Raw genomic sequence first — 25393 nt, forward strand, 5'->3', positions numbered from 1 at the left:
TTAACAATATTGAACCATCAAAATAATAATAATAAATAATAATAATAATAATAATAATAATAAAGGCAAATCCATCCATCCATCCAAAATCTTAAATTGATTAATTTAATATTTTACTCCCAGGAGAAAAAAAAATCTCGAACAGAAAATATATATTAAAAAAAAAAGATTAGGATTAATTTTACAAAATGAAAGATAATTTTTCAATAAACGAGCTATCCATCCATTCATTTTCCACTGCCCCCCATATAGACGAGCGACTATATATTCAGTATACATGTATTAAGTCCCACAATCGTTTTCATTTAATATTAGTTTATTTCCACAAACATGTATTTTCACCCAATATTTATTGTCATAATAATTTGTCATGTACAAATTTTCAAGACTCATTTTTCTCATTGACTTCCTGTCCCCCCCCCCCACATCCATCCGTCAGCCCACCTGGCAAGGTTACTTCAGTTCAGTGGGCGTGGCTTACTGACCGTGACGCAACGTTGCCCCATCTCAGTGACGTACCATCCCCCCGGCACCCCCTCACAGCCTTTTTTTTTTTATTACTCAAAATAAACGCTTCCAAACATTAAATGATGCTTATTCTCCGTATTTGCTATAACACGTCGATTTCACTGATGAATTATTTGATATCAAGCCGTATTTCTCTGCCTTCACCCCCCCCCCCCACATATACCACGCCCCCAACCCCCTCCCTAATCTCCACAGTGCCGGTGTCTCTTTGCGGCAAGCAATCCAGCATCCACTTCAGTCCACGGCCGCCGAACCCGGGACCCCCCCACCCCACCCCAAACCCCCCAACCTTGGGTCCACATGAGACAGAAATGCTCGCCTTCGTGCTGGTGTCCGGCTTGCTGTGGATCCTTTTGGGTAAGTCTTATCATCACCATTCTTTTTCGAATCAGCAGAATTTGTCCTCCTCAGCAGGTTCACCTTCATGATTTTGTTTAGGGGAGGGGTCAATGATGACGCACGAGGTCGTCCGCGTCCGTCTTTAATTCCATTTACGTCGCATTTAATTCATGGATTGTTCCTATATTTTCAATTAAAAGCACCACAGTGATATAGGATGGATTTATGGTGAGATGCTAAGCTAACTGAGATGCTAGTAGCATTGCACCATACGTCATAAAAGGCTGGTCGTGTTTATTTTTGTACGCTTTAAAAAAACGGATGGATGCAACGTGCGTGCGTGCGTGTGAAAATTGCACTCGTGGGGTTATTCGACTTGGTGTAATGTCGGCCGCCATGTCAAACCGAGATGGAGGGTGACAGGGGGGGGGTTGATTATGACGTGAAGGTGCAAGCTGATTGGACGACAGTAGTGGAGCTGTCCACGCGAGAGGTGGTGCTGGAAAAATAAGGGGAGGGGGGACTGTGGAGGAGAGAGAGTGAAAAAAAAGGGGGTGGGGGCTTTAGTGGGGACCCGTGTTACACTTGGGACCTTTTGGATCGCTTCCCAAAAAATTAGAAAGAAATTAGAAACTATCATATGTTTAAATGCTTTCTTGTATTTTTTGTATTCAATTTTTAGATTGTTTATTTATTGTTTGATAATGTTGTCTCCCCCACATCCACCCAAAAAACGCACAACTAATTTATATCATATAAAAAATTGTCAAAAATAATTTTGCATCGTTTTAAAATTATTGCTTGTTTCTATTCTAGTTTTAAATTGGATTGGATTAGCCTCTATTAGTCTCGCAGTGGAGAAATTTACATTTCACAGCAGTAAAGTGATGAAAGTAAGAGGAAAGGAAAGGAAGAAGTAGAAAAAACAAAATACAGGAGCTGCTGTAAAGGGAGCCGCCCTTGCGGCGCCATCTTGAAGTCATAACAACAAAAAAAAAAAAAAAAAAAAAATAACAAATCATGTTACACAATATGGCGGCTTTGAAAATATCAAAACCATGGGACCAACATGTTTGGTTTAATGGACATAAAATCAGTGGATTATTATTATTATTATTTATTTGCTATGTTTATTTATTTGCTATGTTTATTTATTTGCTATCTGTTAGCTATCTTGCTGGCGAGATAGCTATCTAGTAGCTGTAAAGCTATCTAGTATGCTATCTAACTATTCACTATCTATCTACTCGCTATCTATCTATAATAATAATAAAATATATAATAAAAAATAGTATATAATAAAATCTCACATAAAAGAATAAATAAAAAGTAATAAGAAATAAATATAGTACAAATATAGAAAATATAATAAAATCTAACATAAAAGAATACATAATAAATAAATATATTAAAATAGAAATTATAAAAAATAATACAATAAAAGAATAAATAATCACAAAAGAATATATATGTATATAGCAAAAAATATAGTAAATATAGCCCAAAAATATGTATAGATGTATATATCATAAAAATATATTAAATATAAAAATATATAAATATAGACAAAATATACAAAATATAAAAATAAGATAAAATCCAAGAATAAATAATAAAAATATATATAGTAAAAAAAAAATAGTAAATATAATAAATATATAAAATAAAAGAATAAATAATTAAAAAAACAGTAAAAATATACTAAATATAATCAAATCTGCCATTAAATAATAATAAATGAATAAATAAATATAGTGAACATATAGATATATGTATATCCTAAAAAATATAGTAAATACAATTTTGAGAATGTGTTTTTAAGAATTAAAATATACTTCATTCAGTAAATTTGTATTTCTTCAGAAAAAATACATGAGATAAAATGAGAGTTTTTTTAACATAAAAAGAAATTTTTAGGGGTGAAAAAAAAATCTTTTTTTTTTTTTTGACTGCAGTAGCTTGACTGCATTAACTGCACACCACGGCAGCGCAATGGAGAAGGACGTGACCTTTGAGACCACAGGCACGTGGCGATTACAGGAAATGACGCGTCCGCTATCGATGATGTCACACTGTGATTCTTAAAGCCTTACATCTGTTCACAATAGAGATAGATCTAGGTTAGAAGCATCCATCCGTCTCAGCTCTAATTGGCTTTGACATTCTCAAGCTGGATGCTAATCGCTGGTAACTTGCCTTTCGATGGCCTGATGGGGCGGACCTTTCGGGACCAAGGCCTGTTGTGCTTCCGGGACCTTGACTAACAGGAAGTCCAATACAGTGATACCTCAGTTTACGAACGCTTCGCCTTACGAACGTTAAATTTGCGAGAATATAATCTTGCCGTACAAACTATTTTTCGGGAAACACACAGAGCGCCACAATGAGTTATGTGTCATTTGCTAACGAGCTGGAAAATGGCAGCCAACTTTTTTCCCCTCTATTCCACGCATCCAGTCTTCGGTTAAAGCCGCACGTGATTGGTCAAGATCCGTAGTGGAGGGGGGAGGGGTTACAGAAACACAAAGCTGCGCATAAAAATAGATAGGCAGACGACAGAGAGAGATTGAGAAATTTGATAGAAAACACAGTGAAATTTGGACTCGTTTCAACTTTATTGATATCTGATATTTTAACCTTGCAGTGTAGACTGCATGTTTTTCTGTGGGTGAGCAGCGCCAGTATTCACTCAACCGGGAATAAGTCAAATAAATAGAAAGCTAGCTAGCTAGCTAATAGATAGCTAATACATTTGGATTTTAACAACATTACATATGACCTACGGTAGCCTAGCAATTTGTCTGATAGCTTACTAGTTAGCCTGCTCATTAAAATTGGTTGGTTAGCCACATAATAGCGCTAGTGCCCAATGTATTCATTCTACATGCGTATCGGACGTTATTGATTTTATGACGGGAGGCTGCGGGCCGAATGAAAACTGACCACGGGCCGCATTTGGCCCCTGTGCCGCATTTTTAATATTTTTTTTTTAGTCAATAAAGAACAGTTTAATGGCTACCTCGTCACCCCGAGTGCTGCTCAAAAACGTCCTTTTCACCTCTTCACTAGGAACTATTTAAAATATTTCCAAAAGAATACCAAAGTTGTGTTGGTACCATGGCGCCAGCTGTAGCAACAAACCTAGCGGGCTATGATCAAGAACTCCGCAACCTCGTTGTCTCCCCGCAGGAAGCTAGTGGAGTGACTCCAGGTCACCTTAGTTTGATATCTGACAGTTTGATATCTGACACGCATAACAGCTGAGTAAACCTCCACTAGCCACGATGCAGTCTTTTGTTGGACCATTAATGCAACATGATGCTGCTAGAGAGGCATTAAACGCAACATGATGTCGTAGCGTTAAACGCTAATGCAACGCTGCACACATTCTGCTTCCTTGGACGCCGAACGCAACACAGCGCGACCGAGTAAAATCTATTTGCTATCTATTAGCTATATAGCTACCTATTAGTGAGCTATCTGGCGAGCTATCTAGCTGGCTAGCTATTAGCTATTAGCTAACTTACTATCTATTTGAATTACTTACGGGTTGAGTGAACGCTGGTGCGTGTGGCTGCCGCTGCACACCCACAGAAAGACTTATCCTGTGACTGTAAGGTGACCTTGAGAGTTTTGAAAGGTGCTTAGAAATGAAATGTATTATTATCATTATTATGAGCTATCTATTAGCTAGCTAGCTAGCTTTCGATCTATTTGAGTTACTTCCGATTTGAGTGTTCACTCAACCCGGAAGTAACTCGTGTGTGTGTGTGTGTGTGTGTGTGTGTGTGTGTGTGTGTGTGTGTGTGTGTGTGTGTGTGTGTGTGTGTGTGTGTGTGTGTGTGTGTGTGTGTGTGTGTGTGTGGCTGCCTCTGCTCACCCACAGAAAAACCTATCCTGTTTTTGGTGCGTACCAAACAATAATAATAATAATAATAATAATAATAATAATAATAATATATTTCATTTATAAGCGCCTTTCAAAACTCTCAAGGTCACTTCACAGTCACAGGATCAGTTTTTCTGTGGGTGAGCAGCGGCAGCCACACGCGCCAGCATTCACTCAACCCAGAAGTAACTCAAATAGATCGAAAGCTAGCTAGCTAATAGATAGCTAATAAATTTGCAGTATAGTTTTTTTATCTAACAGTAAAAATAAGACAACTTAACGTCATTTCCCACAGTTTTGTTATGACAGTGAACGCAACACGGTGCTGCGCGGTGCCACTGAGGATTTACTTATCGCCCCACAGAGCTGAGTTCGACTCTGATGGAGAAGATGCAGGCCCAGGAGATGCTAAGCAGCCTGAAGGTGCCACACATGGGCGAGCTGGGCCATTTCTTCACCTCGCTGCCCACCTCCACTCTGGTGGGCATCGGCGCCCTCACCGCCGTGCTGGCCTATTGGCTGGCTACCAGGCCCCGCCCCATTAAACCACCATGCAGCCTCATGCACCAGTCCGAGGAGGTTCCGGTAAGACACCAGCACGAAGAAGAATTATGGTTGAAAGTAATTACAGATCTGGAATGAACCTGGGGAGGATATTTAACTCATTCGTTGTCACTCAAATCGTCATTTTGACATTGTCACTCGAATTCAAGGCCCCACAGGATATTGAGTTTAAGGACTACATTAACATTCAATACAGCATTAGAAACTTTACTCACTCTTCTTTCATCATAAAAAAGAGTTAATTCCTAAGTCATATGGATCTGGAGTTATCTGAGCTTGAAATGGGGGCAGATGTACAAAATACAAAGTTTCAAAGTCAAAGTCCGCTTTATTGTCAAATATGCTAATATGCATGACATACAGCACAGATGAAATTACTGTCCTCTTTGACCCATATAATATATGTATATATCGATTTATTTAATAATAATAATAATAATAATACATTTCATTTTTAAGCGCCTGTCAAAACTCTCAAGGTCACTTTACAGTCACAGGATAAATTTCTTTCTGTGGGTGAGCAGCGGCAGCCCCACGCGCCAGCGTTGACTCAACCTGGAAATAACTCATTTAGATAGCAAGCTAGCTAGTGAATAGATAGCTAATCGCCATCGAATAGATAGCTATTAGCTAGCGAACAGATCAATAAAAGCTAGCAAATAGATAGCTAATAGCTAGCGAACAGATACCTATTAGCTAGTGAATAGATAGCTATTAGCTAGCAAACTGCTAGCTAATAGCTAGAGAATAGATAGCTAAGAGCTTGCAAATAGATAGCAAATAGATAGCTATATGCTAGCGAATCAGAATCATCTTTATTGCCAAGTATGCAGAACACACAAGGAATTCGTTTCCGGTAGAATACATAGCTAATAGCTAGCGAACAGATCGCTAATGGCTAGCGAACAGATTGCTAATAGCTAGCGAACAGAGTTATTATCTGAAGAAATAAACGATTCACTAAATAAACAAATATGATTGATTAAATGATTAGTTAGGTAGATGGGTGATTAGGTGGATAGCTAACTCGCTAGCCAGGCTACTTGTAGATAGTAGATAACTAGATACCGCTAGATAGCTACCTGTTGATGGTTAGATACCTGTAGTTAGCTAACACCAACAATAGAGTGCTTTAACAACAGCTGAGAATCTAACAAAGCGCTAACATGCAAAAAAGGCAAATGCTGCCCCCTGGTGGGAAGTGAAAAAAATATCACCAGAGGTCTGACAAGCGCTATATCGGCACCCCCCCGCGCGAATAAATTCAGGAATGGTAGCGAATGAGTTAATTTACATGTCAGATTTGATGTGTTATGCATTTACACAAGCTGCCTTTCGCCGTGTGTTTGAATGAAGCGTGAAGATGGCGGTCGCAGGTCCATGATGGGTGACGGTTCCGAGCTCCTCAGTCACTACCACGACGACGCGAGGACAATGTACGAGGTCTTCCAGCGAGGTCTCCATATTTCAGGTATGCAATGACGGCGTTGCTCAGTCAAAACGTTGTATAACCTTGGAGTGGTTGCCATGGTGATGCCTGTCATCTCCTTCTTCGTAGGTGACGGGCCTTGCCTGGGATCGCGACTCCCCAACCAGCCTTATAAATGGATGTCCTACAAAGAGGTGAAAAGAAAGTCAGACATTTTGGTTCTAAAGCTGAAATTTCCAGTGGTCGCCATTTTTTTTTTACCAGCCATGTCACACAAACAACAGGGGAAAAAAAACATTGCCAGAGGCCATGGCCAGCGCTTTATCGGCACTCAAGCATGAAAAAAAAAATTAAAAAATTCGGGAATGGCGTTCCTACTTCATATTTTCAATTCCTGGATAAATTTGTGAATGGCAGTGAATACTACTACTACTACTACTACTACTACTACTACTACTACTAATCCTACTACTACTACCGCTACTGCCGCTACTACCGCTACTGTTGCTACTACCGCTGCTACCGCTACTACCGCTGCTACTGCTACTGCTGCTACTACTACTACTTCTACTTCTACTACTGCTACTACTACTTCTAATTCTACTACTACTTCTACTACTTCCAATTCTACTACTACTTCTACTACTACTACTACTACTACTACTACTGCTTCTAATTCTACTACTACTACGACTTCTAATACTACTACTTGTAATCCTACTACTACTACTACTTCAAATTCTACTACTACTACTACTTCTAATTCTACTACTACTACTACTACTACTTCCAATTCTACTACTACTACTACTTCTAATTCTACTACTACTACTACTTCTAATACTAATACTACTACTACTTCTAATACTACTACTGCTACTGCTTTTAATACTACTACTATTACTTCTAATTCTACTACTGCTACTGCTTCTATTTCTACTACTACTACTACTACTACTACTACTGCTTCTAATTCTACTACTACTACTTCTAATACTACTGCTACTTGTAATTCTACTACTACTACTACTACTTCAATTTATACTACTACTACTACTACTACTACTACTACTACTACTACTACTACTACTACTACTACTAATAATAATAATAATAATAATACATTTTAGACAGATATTTTGGTTCTAAAGCTGAAATTTCCGCTGGTCGCCATTTTTTTTAGCCGCCATGTCACACAAACAAAAAAACAAAAATACTCTCAGTCTCGTTGCACTTGAGGTTTCCCTAACATAAGTCACGTGAATTCCAGTTAGAGCTCGTTGCATCATTACAAAAAGTGTGTCTGGGTGTGTCATCTGACAAAAAAAAAAAAAAAAAAAAACGCCGTCTTGTCATTGTGTTGTTGTTTTTCCTCTACCGCAGGTTACGTCTCGAGCCGAACATCTAGGATCGGGCCTGCTACACCAGGGCTGCAAGGCTAGTCCGGACCAGTTCATTGGAGTCTTTGCTCAGAACCGGCCCGAGGTCAATAATAATAATAATAATAATAATAATAATAATAATAATAATAATAATAATAATAATACATTTCATTTCTAAGCGCCTTTCAAAACTCTTTACAGCCACATGACAAGTTTTTCTGTGGGTGAGCAGCTATCTATTAGCTATCTATGTAGCTATCTAATAGCTATCTATTAGTTAGCTCGCTAGCTTTCTATCTATTTAAGTTACTTCCGCGTTGAGTGAAGGCTGGCGCGTGTGGTAATCTCCCCTTTCTCCACTCAGCAATGAAACCCTTAAAACACGTTACCGACATTGCGGTTTATGAACACAACCGAATAGCTTTACTGGCAATTTGTCAATAAACTAAAAGTAATAAACACACAAAAAAAGTCCATAGATACATAAAATGGTGGCATAAATGACTTTTTTTAAGACTTTATCAGTGAATTTTTGATATCAATTGCGCATTTGTCAACAAATGAAACACTTAGCGATGATAGCCTACTTCACGCTGATGCTGTCATTTGTCGCACTATTGTTATCTGCGACGTTTTATTGAAATGAGATCATGTAAACAAATTCTTGGATTTGTCACACTTGTCATTATTCACGTTTGACTGGTTCGGTCGGGTAAGCATCACGACGAACAGCATGAGGAACATTGTTGTTGTTTTTTTTTTTTTGTGTTAAACTTGATTGTGATCAGGCAAGTTTGACCACTAATAGATCCTGAAAACAAATGGAAGCACTTAGCAACCTCTTTGTTAAAGGTATAATCATCATAATGATAATATATTTCATTTATAAGTACCTTTCAAAACTCTCAAGTACACTTAACTATGCTCAGCAACAAATGTAAGATCGTGTAAACAATGCCTTGTTAGCAAGTTGGCGTGTTAGCTTGATTTCCCTCCGAGAGATGATAATCAGGATGTTCATAAAAATAAACAACTAAATAGATAAATAGATAAAATGATACATAGATAAATATAAAAATAAAAGAATTAACAAATAAATGAATCTTCTTTTCCTTTCGGCTTTTCATAAATAGATAAATAAAGGAATTTACAAATAAACGAATACAATAAAATACAATACAATAAATAGAAATAAATAAATAGAAAAATAAAAGAATTAACAAATAAATGAATACAATAAAATTAAATACAATACAATAAATATAACTAAATAAATGGAAAAATAAAATAATTAACCAATACCTGTAAAATAATATAAAATAAAACAAATAAAATATAACTAAATAATATTACATAAATAGATAAATAAGGTATTAACAAATAAACGAATGAAATAAAATACAGTACAGTAATTATAACTAAATAAATAGAAAATAAAAACAATTAATAAATAAATAAATAAATAAATAAAATATAACTAAATAGTACTACATAAATAGATAAATAAAGGAATTTACAAATAAACGAATACAATAAAATACAATACAATAAATAGAAATAAATAAATAGAAAAATAAAAGCATTAACAAATAAATGAATAAAATAAAATATAACTTAATATATAGATAAATAAAAGAAAAATAGATTAATACAGTAAATATGTAGATAAATAAATAGATAAAAAAAGAATTAACAAATAAATGAATACAATAAAATTAAATACAATACAATAAATATAACTAAATAAATAAATGGAAAAATAAAATAATTAACAAATACCTGTAAAATAATATAAAATAAAAATATATAACTAAATAATATTACATAAATAGATAAATAAGATATTAACAAATAAATGAATAAAATAAAATAAAATACAGTACAGTAATTATAACTAGATAAATAGAAAATAAAAACAATTAACAAATAAATAAATAAAATAAAATATAACTAAATAGTACTACATAAATAGATAAATAAAGGAATTTACAAATAAACGAATACAATAAAATACAATACAATAAATAGAAATAAATAAATAGAAAAATAAAATAATTAACAAATAAATGAATAAAATAAAATATAACTTAATATATAGATAAATAAAAGAAAAATAGATTAATACAGTAAATACGTAGATAAATAAATAGATAAAAAAAGAATTAACAAATAAATGAATACAATAAAATTAAATACAATACAATAAATATAACTAAATAAATAAATGGAAAAATAAAATAATTAACAAATACCTGTAAAATAATATAAAATAAAAATATATAACTAAATAATATTACATAAATAGATAAATAAGATATTAACAAATAAATGAATAAAATAAAATAAAATACAGTACAGTAATTATAACTAAATAAATAGAAAATTAAAACAATTAACAAATAAATAAAATAAAATTAACTAAATAATACTACATAAATAGATAAATAAAGGAATTTACAAATAAATGAATACAATAAAATACAATAATAATACATTTTTATTTATCTGACAATACAATAAATAAAAATAAATAAATAGAAAAATAAAAGAATTAACAAATAAATGAATAAAATATAACTAAATATATAGATAAATAAAAGAAAAATAAATTAATACAGTAAATACGTAGATAAATAAATAGATAAATAGATAGATAAATAGATAATAAATAAATAAAAATATAATAAATAAATAGATAAATAAATGTTAGCTAATACATGGGTTAGCCTATTGTTCATTAAATAATGTCGACAAATTGGTTTTGGTATAATGTCGCTTGTCCCAAAAATAAATGACATTGTATTTCACTGCTTTTTTTGTTGTTGTAGTGGATCATCTCCGAGCTTGCATGCTACACGTACTCCATGGTAGTGGTGCCCCTCTACGACACGCTGGGTCCGGACGCCATACGCTTCATCATTAACACGGGTAAGATACGATATAGACATGGATATAGATATCGATATAGACATAGGTATCAATATCAATATCAATATCAACATCGATAGCGATATATCAGGAGCAAACCGAGTGCACGTTACGACTTCCTGACAAAAACAATTCCAAATCTGGGAAGCGCCGGTGGCAATTTTCTGAGGTATAAAAGAGTTATTTCCTAAATGGGTCTGAAGTTATATGAGCTTGAAATGGGGGAGGCTGTCCAAAATGCAATGCAATACAATACATACATATTGCGCATATTGCGCTTTAACAACCGCCGAAGCTGGAACAAAGCGCTAACATGGAAAAAAACGGAAATGTAATGCCCTTGTGGAAAGGGAAAAAAAAAACATTGCCAGAGGCCATGACCAGCGCTTTATCGGCACTCAAGCATGAAAACAAACTAAACAAATTCGTGAATGGCGTTCTACATCTAATTTTCAATTCCCGAATAAATTTGTGAATGCAGTGCAGTGAGTACTACTACTACTACTAGTAGTACTAGTACTACTACTACTACTACCACCACTACCCGTACTTATACTCATACTCATACTCATAATCATAATCATAATCATAATGCTAATCATACTGCTACTACTACTACGACTATTACTACTACTACTACTACTACTACTACTACTACTACTACTACTACTACTACTAATAATAATAATAATAATAATAATAATAATAATAATGCGAGTAATACAAGTAAGTATAACAATAATAATTCCAATTCTGCTACTACTACTACTACTACTACTACTACTACTACTACTACTACTAATAATAATAATAATACATTTTATTTATAAACACCTTTCAAAACACTTGACAGTCAAGGGTTAAAATATCTGAGTGGCACATCGATGTGTGATTTGTGTCCCCCGCAGCTGACATCTCGACGGTTATCTGCGACAAGGTGGATAAGGCGCAAGTGCTGCTAGCTAACGTGGAGCGCGCCGAGACGCCGGGCCTGCGCCGTATCATCCTGATGGACGCCTTGGACGCCGCCGTGGTGGGACGCGGACACGGCTGCGGCGTCCACGTGCAAGCTTTGGAGGAAGTGGAGGTAGCAACGCTTGTCAGATTAAATAGTGATTAAGTGGATGTGAGATGATATCAATATGCCTCCGCCATTTTGCTAGCCCTCTCGATACCGTATTTATTCGAGTATAACGCGTAAAATTTTCTACCTAAAAAAAGAACGCTAGCAACATCTACGCTAGCTATCTATTGGCTAGCTATCTAGTTAGCTATTTAACTTGTCCTGTGACTGTGAAGTGACCTTGAGAGTTATGAAGAGCGATTGTAAATGAAATGTATTATTAGTAGCATTAGTATTAGTATTAGTATTAGTATTAGTATTAGTATTAGTATTAGTATTAGTATTAGCATTAGTATTAGTATTAGTATTAGTATGAGCATTAGTATTTGTATTAGTATGAGCATTAGTATTAGTATTATTAGCTGTCTCTTAGCTAGCTAGCTTTCTATCTATTTGAGTTACATCCGGGTTGAGTGAACACTGGCACGTGTGGCTGCCGCTGCTCACCCACAGAAATTTTTTTTTTTGTAACTTGCATCTATATTACTTTTATAACATTTAAGACCATTTGAAATTTAACATTTGAATACAGAATGCCTTGTGGCCAATGTGTATAACAACATGTATAAGCACATGTAGCTATGTTGCTGGCTATTTATTAGCTATATGGCTATCTAGCTAGTTAGCTAACTGTCTAGCTGGCTATCTATTTGCTATCTATTGGCTGTCTGTCTAGCTAGCTAGCTATGTAGCTGGCTATTTATTAGCTATATGGCTATCTAGCTAGTTAGCTAACTGTCTAGCTGGCTATCTATTTGCTATCTATTGGCTGTCTGTCTAGCTAGCTAGCTATGTAGCTGGCTATTTATTAGCTATATGGTTATCTAGCTAGTTAGCTAACTGTCCAGCTGGCTATCTATTAGCTATTTGTTAAATAATTAAATGTTAAATAATCAGATGCTACATTGTAGCATTTTTGTTGTGCCATTGCGATTGCGACATCATCGTTATTTCAACACAACAAACTGGTTTAGGGCTCAGACAAAATGCAATAACAATAAGAAATATGTTTTTAAAACATTTTTTTTTTTCGCTTGTCTGTCCCGAAGGCGCTGGGCAGAGATCACCATCGAAAACCTTTCGTAAGTATGAATACTTGGATGCGTTTCAACTCGACAACCAATGATGTTTCTAATGAGTTCCAATACAAAAGGACTACAGGTTTTTGTCTTTCTTTCTTTCTTTCTTTCTTTCTTTCTTTCTTTCTTTCTTGTTTATTTGTGTATTATTTGTTTATGTGGTTGTTTACTTGTTTGTCTATTTGTTTATGTGGTTGTTTATTTATTTATTTGTGTTTGTTTATGTCTGTTTATGTGTTTATTTTTTTAATATTTATTTATATTCACCATATCTATTTTACTTCTTTTTTTTACATTTCATGCACGACAATTAAGATTTGATAGCATTTTTTTATTTTTTTATGATTATTTATTTTATTTCATTTTTCTCTGATTTTTATTTTTATAGCATATTTTTGTTTATTTAAAAAAAAAAGATCATTTATTTTAATTCATTTTTGACTGATTTGATTTTTCTGCACATCTGTTCTCATTTAATTTAATGAAATGTTTATTTTATTCACATTATTTTATTTTACTTTTGGTCTAAATATTGGCAAAACTTTCATTCACCCCACCAACTTGTGTATTAGCTCATTCACTGCCATACATGTGTCCAATCCAGTGCCAGGGTTTTTGTCATTGTCATTCGGATTCCAGGACCCACAGAATATTACGTTTTAGGACTACATAAACATTCAATACAGCGTTAGAAACCTTAGACTGTCTTCTTTCATCAGAAAAAAAGTTAATTCCTAAGTTATATGGGTCTGGAGTTATCTGAACTTGAAATGAGGGTGGCTGTCCAAAATACAATGCAATATATAGTACATATTGATTTATATATCGCTTTAGCAACAGCTGAAGCTGTAACAAAGTGCTAACCTGGAAAAAAGGGGATATGCTTCCCCTTTGTGGAAAAGAAAAGAAAAACAATGCGAGAGGCCAAGACCAGTGTTTTATCGGCACCCAAGCATGAAAAAATAAAACCCGAACAAATTCGTGAATGGCACTCTGTCATATTTTCAATTCCTGAATAAATTTGTGAATGGCAGTGAATGAGTTAATACGCATGTGTCTCATTTTTTAATATTATAATACTATGGCAATTATGAAATCATGGTTATGAAATGATGTCATCTTTTTTTTCCCCCCACTGCATAGCCACCCTCACCGCAGGACCTTTCTATCGTGTGCTTCACCAGCGGAACCACAGGTGATCCACAACCACCGCAATCCATCCACAAACTGTCACGTGGAAATAATCCAAATAATAATTAGAAAAATTCCAGCAGAAATGTGAAGCTGTAATGCATTTTTATTCATTTTATTATTATTATTATTATTATTATTATTATTATTATTATTATTATTATTATTATTATTATTATTATTATTATTATTTTGCTCCACATAGGCAAAAGACATACACATATTAGCTATGTAGCTAGCTATTAGCTATTGATTAGCTAGCGAGCTAGCTTTCTATCTATTTGAGTTACTTTTGGGTTGAGTGAACGCTGGCGCGTGTTGCTATCTATAAACTATCTACCTGGCTGGCTATATATTTGCTATCTATTAGCTATATAGCCAGCTATTAGCTAACGAGCTAGCTTTCTATCTATTTGACTTACTTTCGGGTTGAGTGAACACTGGGGCGTGTGGCTGCCGCTGCTCACCCACAGATAAATTCATCCTGTGACTGTAAAGTGACCTTGAGAGTTTTGAAAGATGCTTAGAATTGAAATTTATTATTATTATTATTATTATTATTATTATTATTATTAGATAGCCAGCCAGATAGCGAATAGATAGCGAGCTAGATAGCTAGCCAGACAGCTAATAGATAGCTATTAGATAGCTAGCCAGATAGCTAATAGATAGCCAACCAGCTAGCTAGACTGCTATAGTAGTAGTATTAGCATTATTAAATTATTATTATTATTATTATTATTATTATTATTATTATTATTATTATTATATTAACGCATTCACTGCCAGATGATGTGCAAAAATCTGTCCACTCCAGTGCCAGGGTTTTTGTCATTTTCACTCAAATTGCAGGACCCACAGAATATTGAGTTATAGGACTACATAAACATTCACCGCAGCGTAAGAAACCTTAGACAATCTTCTTTTATCAGGATAAAAAGAGTTAATTCCTAAATTATAAAGGTCTGGTGTTATCTAAGCTTGAAATGGGGGCAGCTGTACAAAAGGCAAATTCTGCCCCCTTGTGGAAAGGGAAAAACATTGCCAGAGGTCTGACCAGCGCTTTATCCCCCTCAGGAAACCCCAAAGGAGTGATGCTCACCCATGGAAACGTGGTGGCTGACTTCTCCGGCTTCCTCAAAGTGACCGATGTGAGTCACCAGCATTTATTTTCGCTCTTTTGACTCTTCTTAAGACCTTTTTAACCCCCGCCCACCCCATATTTTTTTTTTTTTGCATCCTCTTTTTAGAAAGTGATTTTCCCCAACCAGGACGATTGCCTCATTTCGTTCCTGCCGCTGGCTCACATGTTCGAGAGGCTCATCGAGGTAAAGAGTCAACCGTTACACCAACTGGACTTCCAGAAGGAAGTCCATATATGGGCATTTCAAAGTCAAAGTCAGCTGTATTGTCAAATATGCTAATATGCATGACATACAGCGCAGATGCAATTACTGTCTTCTCTGACCCAGCGTGCAAGGCACTTATAATAATAATAATAATAATAATAATAATAATAATAATAATAATAATAATAATAATAATAATAATAATGCATTTGATTTATAAGCGCCTTTCAAAATTCTCAAGGACACTACAGTCACAGGATATTTTTTTGTCTTCGGGTGAGCAGCGGCAGCCACACGCGCCAGCGTTCACTCAACCCGGAAGTAACAGTATTAGTATTATTAGTATTATTAGTATTATTAGTATTATTAGTATTATTAGTATTAGTATTAGTATTAATATTAGTTTTAGTATTAGTATTAGTAGTAGTAGTAGAAGTAGTAATATTAGAAGTTATATTAGTATTAGTATTAGTAGTGCTAGTAGTAGTACTTGTTGTACTATTAGTAGTAGTAGGATTATTAGTAGTAGTATTAGTACTATTAGTAGCATTAGTATTAGTAGTATTGGTAGTAGTAGTATTAGTCTTAGTATTAATCGTATTAGTACTATTAATATTATTAGTATTAGTAATAATAGTAGTATTAGTAGTATTAGTATTAGTAGTAGTCGTATTAGTCGTAGTGGTAGTAATATTCATATTATTATTATTATCATTATTATTATTATTATTATTATTAGTAGTAGTAGTAGTAGTAGTAGTAGTAGTAGTTTATGTACAGTAGTAGAGGGGTTGTTGCCTGTTTTAGTACACTTGCGCCTGTTGGTCAAATGTCAATATAGCAATCATGTCAATATAGTGTGGATAAAATCCGATTGATATAATGACTTTAACAAACATAATAAACACGAAAATGCCAATTTGCCGTTCACGCGCCGCCATCTTGGGAAATAAGGAGAGCATCAAAGCATCCTTTTCAGCAGTGGATCGGGGACGTCATGGTGGAATTTGCCTCTTGTCACATGTCTGGCTGAATTAAGTTTGAGGAATAAAAAAACTTTTTGTTTGATTGTTTGTTTGTTTTCCAGTCGGTGGTCTACTGCCACGGCGGGCGCATCGGCTTCTACCAGGGCGACATCCGCTTGCTGCCCGATGATATGAAGACCCTGCGGCCCACCATTTTCCCCGTAGTGCCCCGCCTGCTCAACCGCATGTACGACAAGGTGCGTTCAGGTCTTCCTGTGCTTTTCATATAGTGTTCGCTATCTATTCGCTAGCTATTAGCTATCTATTTGCTAGCTATCAGCGATCTACTGGGGGCAATCAACTATCAACTATGCGTCTTCAGTTGACCTCATTCAAGACGTCTTGAAAATCTATTAGCTGGCTATCTTGTTATCTAGCTGTCGATCTCGCTATTTAGATAGCTATCTTATCTTTTAACTATATAGATAGCTAGCTATTAGCTATCTATTCGCTAGGTATTAGCTATCTATTCGGTAGGTATTAACTAGCTATTAGCTATCTATTTGCTAGCTAATAGCTATTGATTCGCTAGGTATTACCTACCTATTCGCTAGGTATTAGCTATTTATTTGCTAGGTATTAGCTATCTATTCGCTAGGTATGAGCTATCTATTCACTAGGTATTAGTTAGCTATTAGCTATCTATTCGCTTGCTATTAGCTATCTATTTGCTAGCTAATAGCTATTGATTTGTTAGGTATTAGCTACCTATTCGCTAGGTATTAGCTATTTATTTGCTAGGTATTAGCTATCTATTCGCTATGTATGAGCTATCTATTTACTAGGTATTAGTTAGCTATTAGCTATCTATTCGCTAGGTATTAGTTAGCTATTAGTTATCTATTCGCTAGCTACTCGCTATCTATTTGCTAGCTAATAGCTATCTATTTGCGAGGTATTAGCTATCTATTCGCTAGGTATTAGCTATCTATTCGCTAGGTATTAGGTATCTATTCGCTAGGTATTAGCGACATATTCGCTAGGTATTAGCTATCTAATAGCTATCTATTCGCTAGTTATTAGCTATCTATTTGCTGGCTAATAGCTATTTGCTATCTATTAGCTAGCTATTCGCTAGATAGCTAGCTTGCTAGCTATTTGAGTGACTTCAGTGAACGCTGGCGCATGTGGCTGCCGCTGCCCACCTACAGAAAAACTTCTCCCGTGACTGAAAAGTGACCTTGAGTTTTGAAATCCGCTTATAAATGAAATGTATTATTATTATTGTTATGAAAAAAATACTTTTTAAAAAATAATAATTTTGGTCTGCAGATTTTCAGCCAGGCCAACAGCCCGTTGAAGCGCTGGCTCCTCAACTTTGCCGCTAAGAGAAAAGGCGCCGAGGTTAGCAGCGGCATCATACGCAGCGATAGCATCTGGGACAAAATCTTCTTCAGTAAGATTCAGGTAACACCCCCCCCAAAAAAACAACAACAAAAAACGTCTAATATAAATCACAATGTCTCCTCTCGAGCATTCGTGCAGACACAAATGAAGAATAGTATTTCTTCACTTACTACGATTGTGACTCATGAAAATTATGCCTGTGACTATATCTAGCTAGCTATCTATTAGCTATCTAGCTGATGATCTAGCCATCTAGTTAGCTATCAATTCGCTATATAACTATCTGGCTGGCTATCTAGCTAGCTAGCTATCTATTAGCGAACTAGCTGGCTTGCTAGCTATCGACAGGTATCTAGCTATCAACAAGTAGCCATCTGGTTAGCTAGCTAGCTAGCTATCCACCTATTCACCCATCTACCTAACTAATCTTTTTTATTTAATTTAATCAATCATTATTTGTTTATTTATTTCATCGTTTATTTCTTTGGCTAATGGCTATCTGTTCGCTAGCTATTAGCTTTCTATTCGCTACCTATTAGCTATCTATTCACTAGCTATTAGCTATCTGTTCGCTAGCTATTAGTTATCTATTGCCTAGCTAATAGCTATCTATTTGTTAGCTATTAGCTATCTATTCGCTAGCTATTAGCGATCTGTTCGCTAGCTATTAGCTATCTATTCACTAGCTAATAGCTATCTATTCGCGAGCTAATAGCTACCTGTTTGCCAGCTATTAGCTATCTATTCGCTGGCAATTAGCTATCTATCCGCTGGCGATTAGCTATCTATTCGCTAGCTAGCTTTCTATCTATTTGAGTTACTTGTGGGTTGAGTGAACGCTGGCGCGTGTGGCTGCCGCTGCTCACCCACAGAAAAACTTATCCTGTGACAGTAAAGTGACCTTGGGAGTTTTGAAAGGCGCTTATAAATGAAATGTATTATTATTATTATTACTAGTATTATCTCTGCAAACATCAACAATGCACAAAGATAAGACAAATATGGCGATGAATGACATTCATCTCTGACAGAACTTGATTGTCGTGTATTGGCGCATGTTTCAGGCCAGCCTCGGTGGAAGACTGAGGATGATTATAACAGGAGCAGCTCCCACATCACCCGCTGTTTTGGGGTTCCTCAGGGCAGCTTTAGGATGCCAGGTTATTACCCCCCCCCCCCGACCTATTCCACGATCATTTTATTGCATTGTTTCCACCATGCATATGTAAAAAGAAGGTAAGCAAATAAACAACTCCCCGCAGGTGTATGAGGCGTACGGACAGACGGAGTGCACGGCCGGCTGCACCTTCACCACGCCCGGCGACTGGACGTCAGGTGAGCGGCTCCTCGCTTATGCGACGGCTTACGATCTTTCGCCGAAGTCCAATAGGTTGCAAAAGTGTGAGAAAAGAGTCTCGCCGACACTGATGAGGTGATAAAACACGCGCTGGATTGAGGTCGATCGCAGGCGTCACTAAATAATGGCAAAAGTGGTTTGACTACTTTACACGGTCTGGTGACAAAAGACATTTTATTTATTTATCTATCTATCTATTTGTTATTTATTTATTTATTTTATTTATTTATTTATTTATTTATTTATTTATTTATTTATTTTTACAAATGTATCTGCAAGACTGGTCACGGACAAGGAAGACACTTACCTTTCTGCCAATAAATCTTGTGGAATATGATGATTAAAATATGATTAAATATATAATATGGTGACAACTAAGAGACGGGTGTAAAATGATATGCAAATATGTATTCATTTATCAGTTTTTGTTGCTGAAAATTGATTCTTGAACATGTGTGTATAGCCCATACACTGTATGGGCGATGGAGGCTTGGCTACAAAAAGTAGTACGGCAGTACCCTCTGCTGGACAGTACTGGTATTACGGTAAGAGTTGCCGTATGATAACAAAATATAGTGTATTATTATAATAATAATAAAAATACATTTAATTTATAAGCGCCTTTCAAAACTCTTAAGAACACTTTGAAGTCAGAGGATAAGGATTTTTTTTCTGCGGGTGAGCAGCGGCGGTCAAACGTGCCTGTTCACTCAACCCGGAAGTTACTGAAATGACCCATAACAAATAATTAAACACGTTTTAGTTCGTAATTTAGCGATATATGCGAGACAGCAAAAACATTTTTGTACTTTCTTATGATAAATAATAGTAATTTAACTAGACAAATTTTGTCATGGTCACTTTGTTGTTTTTGTTTTGACGTTTAGGTCACGTCGGTGCGCCATTGCCGTGTAACCTCATCAAACTTGCGGATGTTCCCGAAAAGAACTACTTTGCTGCCAAAGGGGAGGGCGAGGTAAGCGTCGTTATTGAAGGTTAATTTTGACGCCGACGAAACTGGTGTGTATGTCGTAAATTTTGGTGAACGTCGTCGATGTGTTTTAAGTGTTTGACCCACCTAGCATAAACTAGCATACATATCAAACCGAGGCGGTTGGCAATCATACAAATAATGGCGTCTGCCCTTACAAAATTGTGACTAATCTTCCGTTTTATATAGCGTACGTAAAATGAAACAAAAATAACGATAAAAAAAAGAAATTAATTGGCCTGGTTCAATTAAAGAACAATGTCACGTTACTGTAACGATCACAAAATCAAAACGCGGATTAACAAAATACAAAAACAAAAAAAAAGTCAAGGACGGAAAACGTACAGATTTTGAATGTATGGCGGACGTATTTAAAAATCAACGCTCTCTTGTACAAATTACGTCTAAATTGTACAACTTGACAGTTATTATAAAGGTTTAGCAAAAATGTGTACGGGTTTGCATAAACGCCGAAGATAAATACGTATAAGTTTGTGTCCTAACTCAACCTAATGTTTACTTTTGAAAAGATGAGTGTTTTTTTTGTGTGTGTTGACATGACGTTTGTGTACACTTTGACGTTTTGTCTAAAGAAATGTTTAAATAAAGTTGTAACATTTTTAACAGTGTTTTTTTTTGTCAATTTAAAGTTTTATTAATAATAATAATACATTTCATTTATAAGCACCTTTTAAAACTCTCAAGGACACTTTACAAAATCTTTAAAGAGCTTAACATCTCCAAAAGTCCAAAGAAATTCCGTTTTCCCATTCCTCAGGTTTGCGTGAAAGGACCAAACGTATTCAAAGGCTACCTCAAAGACCCCGAGAGGACCGCCGAGACCCTAGACCCGGACGGTTGGCTCCACACCGGCGACATCGGCAAATGGCTGCCCGTACGTCAACTCTTGGCCGTCGTTTATTATCCGATTGATAACTAACCGTCGTCGTATTTACAGAATGGCACGTTGAAGATTGTGGACAGGAAGAAGCACATTTTCAAGTTGGCGCAGGGCGAGTATATCTCACCTGAGAAGATAGAAAACATCTACATACGAAGTGAACCCGTGGCACAGCTTTATGTGCATGGAGACAGTCTCCAGGTCAGTTTAGCAGTTTTTTTTTGTTTTCTCCTGAAGACATACAAAGATAAATGCCATATTTTTATCTAATACAATGATACCTTGGCTTATGAACTTAATTGGTTCCCAGACACAGTGTGTAAGGTTAAAAAGTGTGTATCCCAAAAAATAATTTCCCATAGGAAACCATTAAAATGAGAATAATCCGTTCCCATGTCCTCATAAAACATAATTTTCTTTAAAAAAAAATGTCTTTAATGTACCATAGAACGAAAACAAACAAATTGACTGTTCCGGTCCAATACTTTTTGAGCACATTGCTTACGTAACATTTATGGTTCTTTGTGTGCAGTCCTGCCTTGTGGGGATTATCGTGCCCGACCCGGAAGTCATGCCAAACTGGGCTAAGAAGAAAGGCATTTTAGGCACCTTCAAGGACCTGTGTAAAAACACAGTAAGGACGATAAGATACTTATTTTTTTACCACGGGCCACGTTGCAGTTACGATTTCCTCTCGCGAGCCGTTATGAATTTGGGGAAGCCATTAGAATGTTACCCCCCCCCCCCCCCTCCTTCACATATTTTATAAATGATGCACACAAAAAAATTATGAATAGTAAATAATAATTTGTGCATTGTTGATGTTTGCAGAGATAATAATAGTAATAATAATAATAATACATTTCATTTATAAGCGCCTTTCAAAACTCAAGGTCACTTTACAGTCATAGGATCAGTTTTACTGTGGGTGAGCAGCGGCAGCCACATGCGCCAGCGTTCACTCAACCCGGAAGTAACTCAAATAGATAGAAATCTAGCTACTTCGCTAATAGATAGCTAGCTAGATAGTTATATAGCTAATTGATAGCAAGCTAGATAGCTAGCTCGTCAGCTAGATAGCTAAATAGACAGCAAATACAGTGATATCTTGGCTTACGAACTTAATTGCGCTCGCGTTCACTCAACCCTGAATAACTCAGATAAAAAGTTAGCTAGCTAATAGATAACTAATAGCTAGCTTATAGATAGCTTATAAATACCAAATATATAGCTAGCTAGATAACCCACTAGCTAGCTAATTGATAGCAAATAGATAGCCCAGCTAGATAGCTAGGTAGATCGCTAGCCAGTTAGCCAGCTAGATCGCTAGCCAGTTAGCCAGCTAGATAGCTTAAGTGGGCAACATAATGTAAAAAGACCAGGAAGCTCCTACTGTGCACTACCTGATCGATATTATTCATATCAGATAAATTAAATGATATATTGCTCTATTTCTCTATATATGCTCTATAATTAATTATTATTACTATTATTATGGTTGTTGAATAACTAGTTTTCAAATTTAAAGTTCAAAATAATTACTGTTATTGTGGTTTACATATGAGAATTTGAATTTTTGGTTCAGACTTTAGCAAGCATCATGGAATTTCACATGCTTGATTTACTTTCGCGGGCCGAATAAAATGATATGGCGGGCCAGATTTGGCCCCCGGGACTTGACTTTGACACCTGTGGTGTAGACAAATGGACAAAGCGGCCATTTTGAAGTACCTGCAAAATGACAATTCCTGTCTTGATAGGAACTTAAGAAGGCCATCCTTGAGGATCTGGTGCGTTTGGGCAAGGCCAGCTCTCTGCATTCCTTTGAGCAGGTAAACAAAGATTATTTCATTCTTCTATAAAGGACAACCGACACCATTTTTTTCTTTCCTAACTGACACGAAAAACCTTTTATAGCATCTAAAATACTCAAAGCATACAGGCTGAGATTTTAGTCAAATGCAAAACAAAGAGTGAAATGAGTTAGTGTCCCAAACTACTTCAAAATAACCTCGGAATTGGCGAGTTTCAGAAGGACCCCTTGTTCGTGACGTCACACAAGGACGTCTTCCCTTGGTCTAGAATCAAAACAATGGCTTCAGATTCAGAGAAGAGGCTTTCGTCCTACTCATCCAGTTATTAATATGATTCAGATATTTCTGAAGAGGAAAACATAAATCGATTAAAGAAGTCCTTCCGTATCATTTTGAGGCGTCTGGACTCTTATGTAGCGTCCCAGAAAATGCACAAGATGGCGCCAAAGCTCCCATGGAAATGGGCTAATTTGTCTGCTGGGAATTTTTGTCAACTAGTATCAAATAGTAGTCTTGGTGCAACACACAACAATTCACCATCGCGTTATTTATGTGTTTTCCTTCTAATTTCGCCATCAACACGAAGTTTTCAGACCAAATAAAGTACCCAAAATGCATTGTGTGTCGCTTTCTCGGTCAGGGGTGTTCCTTCAGTGACGTCACGTACGGACTCGTCACCAACTCAAAAACAAGACTTCCTGAATATTCAGCGTGAGTCGTAAAACGTAAAATATAGCTATATGTGGTGGAATCTTTGTAAAATACGCTCAGTAGAAGTCATTTGAAGTGATTTTACAAATTATGGACACAACCTGTCCGGAGGTGTCGTTTGTCCTTTAAGACATAGGTTGTGCCTCCCAAATGTATTTTCTACACAACTGTCTCGAACCTAGGTGAAGAACATCTACATCCACAGCGAGTTGTTCTCCATCCAGAACGGCCTACTGACTCCCACGCTGAAAGCCAAGCGGCCCGAACTGCGGGAGTTCTTCAAGGAGAAGATCGAGCAGCTCTACAGCACCATTTCCATGTGAGGGGGAAGACCTCCAAAAGAACAACATTGCAGAACAAGTAGAAAAAAAAGGCATCCAGGCAATCCAGATCCACCTTGAGTTTCATTTTAACATCCAAAACATGGACTTTATTTTGTATTTTTATTTAATTTTATTTTTTAGTTTAGTGTACCTCCTGCCTTAGCAGTAACGGCGGCCATTTTGAGGCACACACCCACCACTATTCTCTTTCCCGTTTTTTTTTTCCTCAAGGGCAAAACAGGACTTGGCGGGGCAGTACAAAGCGACCTTTCACCTTTGATTAACCAACCACTTGTTATATTTTATTTTTAATCACACACGAATGATGTAGAAACTTTTCAAGATTGATTCTTGTCCCAAAGTGTAAAAATGAATGACGTGTGTACATACACGAGGACAGTAGATATATGCTTATTTATTGACTATTCGAGTCAGCGGTTTGAATGGGATTTTTATTACTTTTATTCTTTTAATTGCGTCTGTGTAGTCGGACAAATTGGACGTATTTATTTATTTTTTTCTCTGCAATCGAATCAGAAGCATATCCTTATAATTATAACAATGATGACAATGACTGAGGGCAGGATGGCTACCAGGTTGATGAAATAAAAGAATATTATGGAATGGTTTTAAAACTATTATTTCTCTTTTCTTATAAATTGATTAAAATGGGTACGTATTATTGTAGATTATAAACTAAATCTCAACCCAAATACCATCTAAAAGATTACATCCACAAATATTTGGATTTTTCTTTTACCTTAAGAGAAGAATGGGCAAGTATTATCAATGAGTGATAATTAAAAGCAATTATATATATGGAAATGCATAATATTAGAGCAATTTATAATTATATACGTAGTAGATGTAAGAGAATGAATGCTATACATGTATTAGCATTAAAATGTGATGTAGTATGATACACGTTATTAGCATTATTATTGTTGTAACAAATACTCTAAATACTGCGATAATACACAAAAAATATAAATAAATAACCAATTATATAAATATAAACGTATAGTGTATACGAAATTATCAATATTTTCATGTAACGTTGCATCCGGTTCGTGCTCCAGGTATACTTCCGGTGCAGGTTTACAAAATAAGACGTAATTGACAG

The 25393-nt window shown here is 35.7% G+C and overlaps 1 protein-coding gene across 1 annotated transcript; it reads left to right on the forward strand.

The window, feature by feature from the left end:
* Window positions 1–733: 733 nt before the first annotated feature.
* On the forward strand, window positions 734–24891 carry acsl6 (acyl-CoA synthetase long chain family member 6). The gene is made up of 21 exons (XM_089016377.1): window positions 734–885; window positions 5121–5341; window positions 6677–6791; window positions 6879–6943; window positions 8133–8234; window positions 10960–11059; window positions 11968–12146; window positions 13232–13264; window positions 14405–14456; window positions 15530–15603; window positions 15703–15780; window positions 16889–17023; window positions 18099–18233; window positions 19238–19333; window positions 19436–19508; window positions 20418–20506; window positions 21300–21416; window positions 21480–21623; window positions 21955–22056; window positions 23183–23254; window positions 24130–24891. The coding sequence occupies exons 1-21, from the start codon at window positions 840–842 to the stop codon at window positions 24268–24270; spliced, it is 2169 nt and encodes a 722-aa protein (XP_088872503.1). The 5' UTR covers window positions 734–839; the 3' UTR covers window positions 24271–24891.
* The last annotated feature ends 502 nt before the right edge of the window (window positions 24892–25393 follow it).

This window comes from Hippocampus bargibanti, linkage group LG16, assembly GCF_051943395.1.
Source record: "Hippocampus bargibanti isolate YZ-2025 linkage group LG16, ASM5194339v1, whole genome shotgun sequence".
Taxonomy (NCBI): domain Eukaryota; kingdom Metazoa; phylum Chordata; class Actinopteri; order Syngnathiformes; family Syngnathidae; genus Hippocampus; species Hippocampus bargibanti.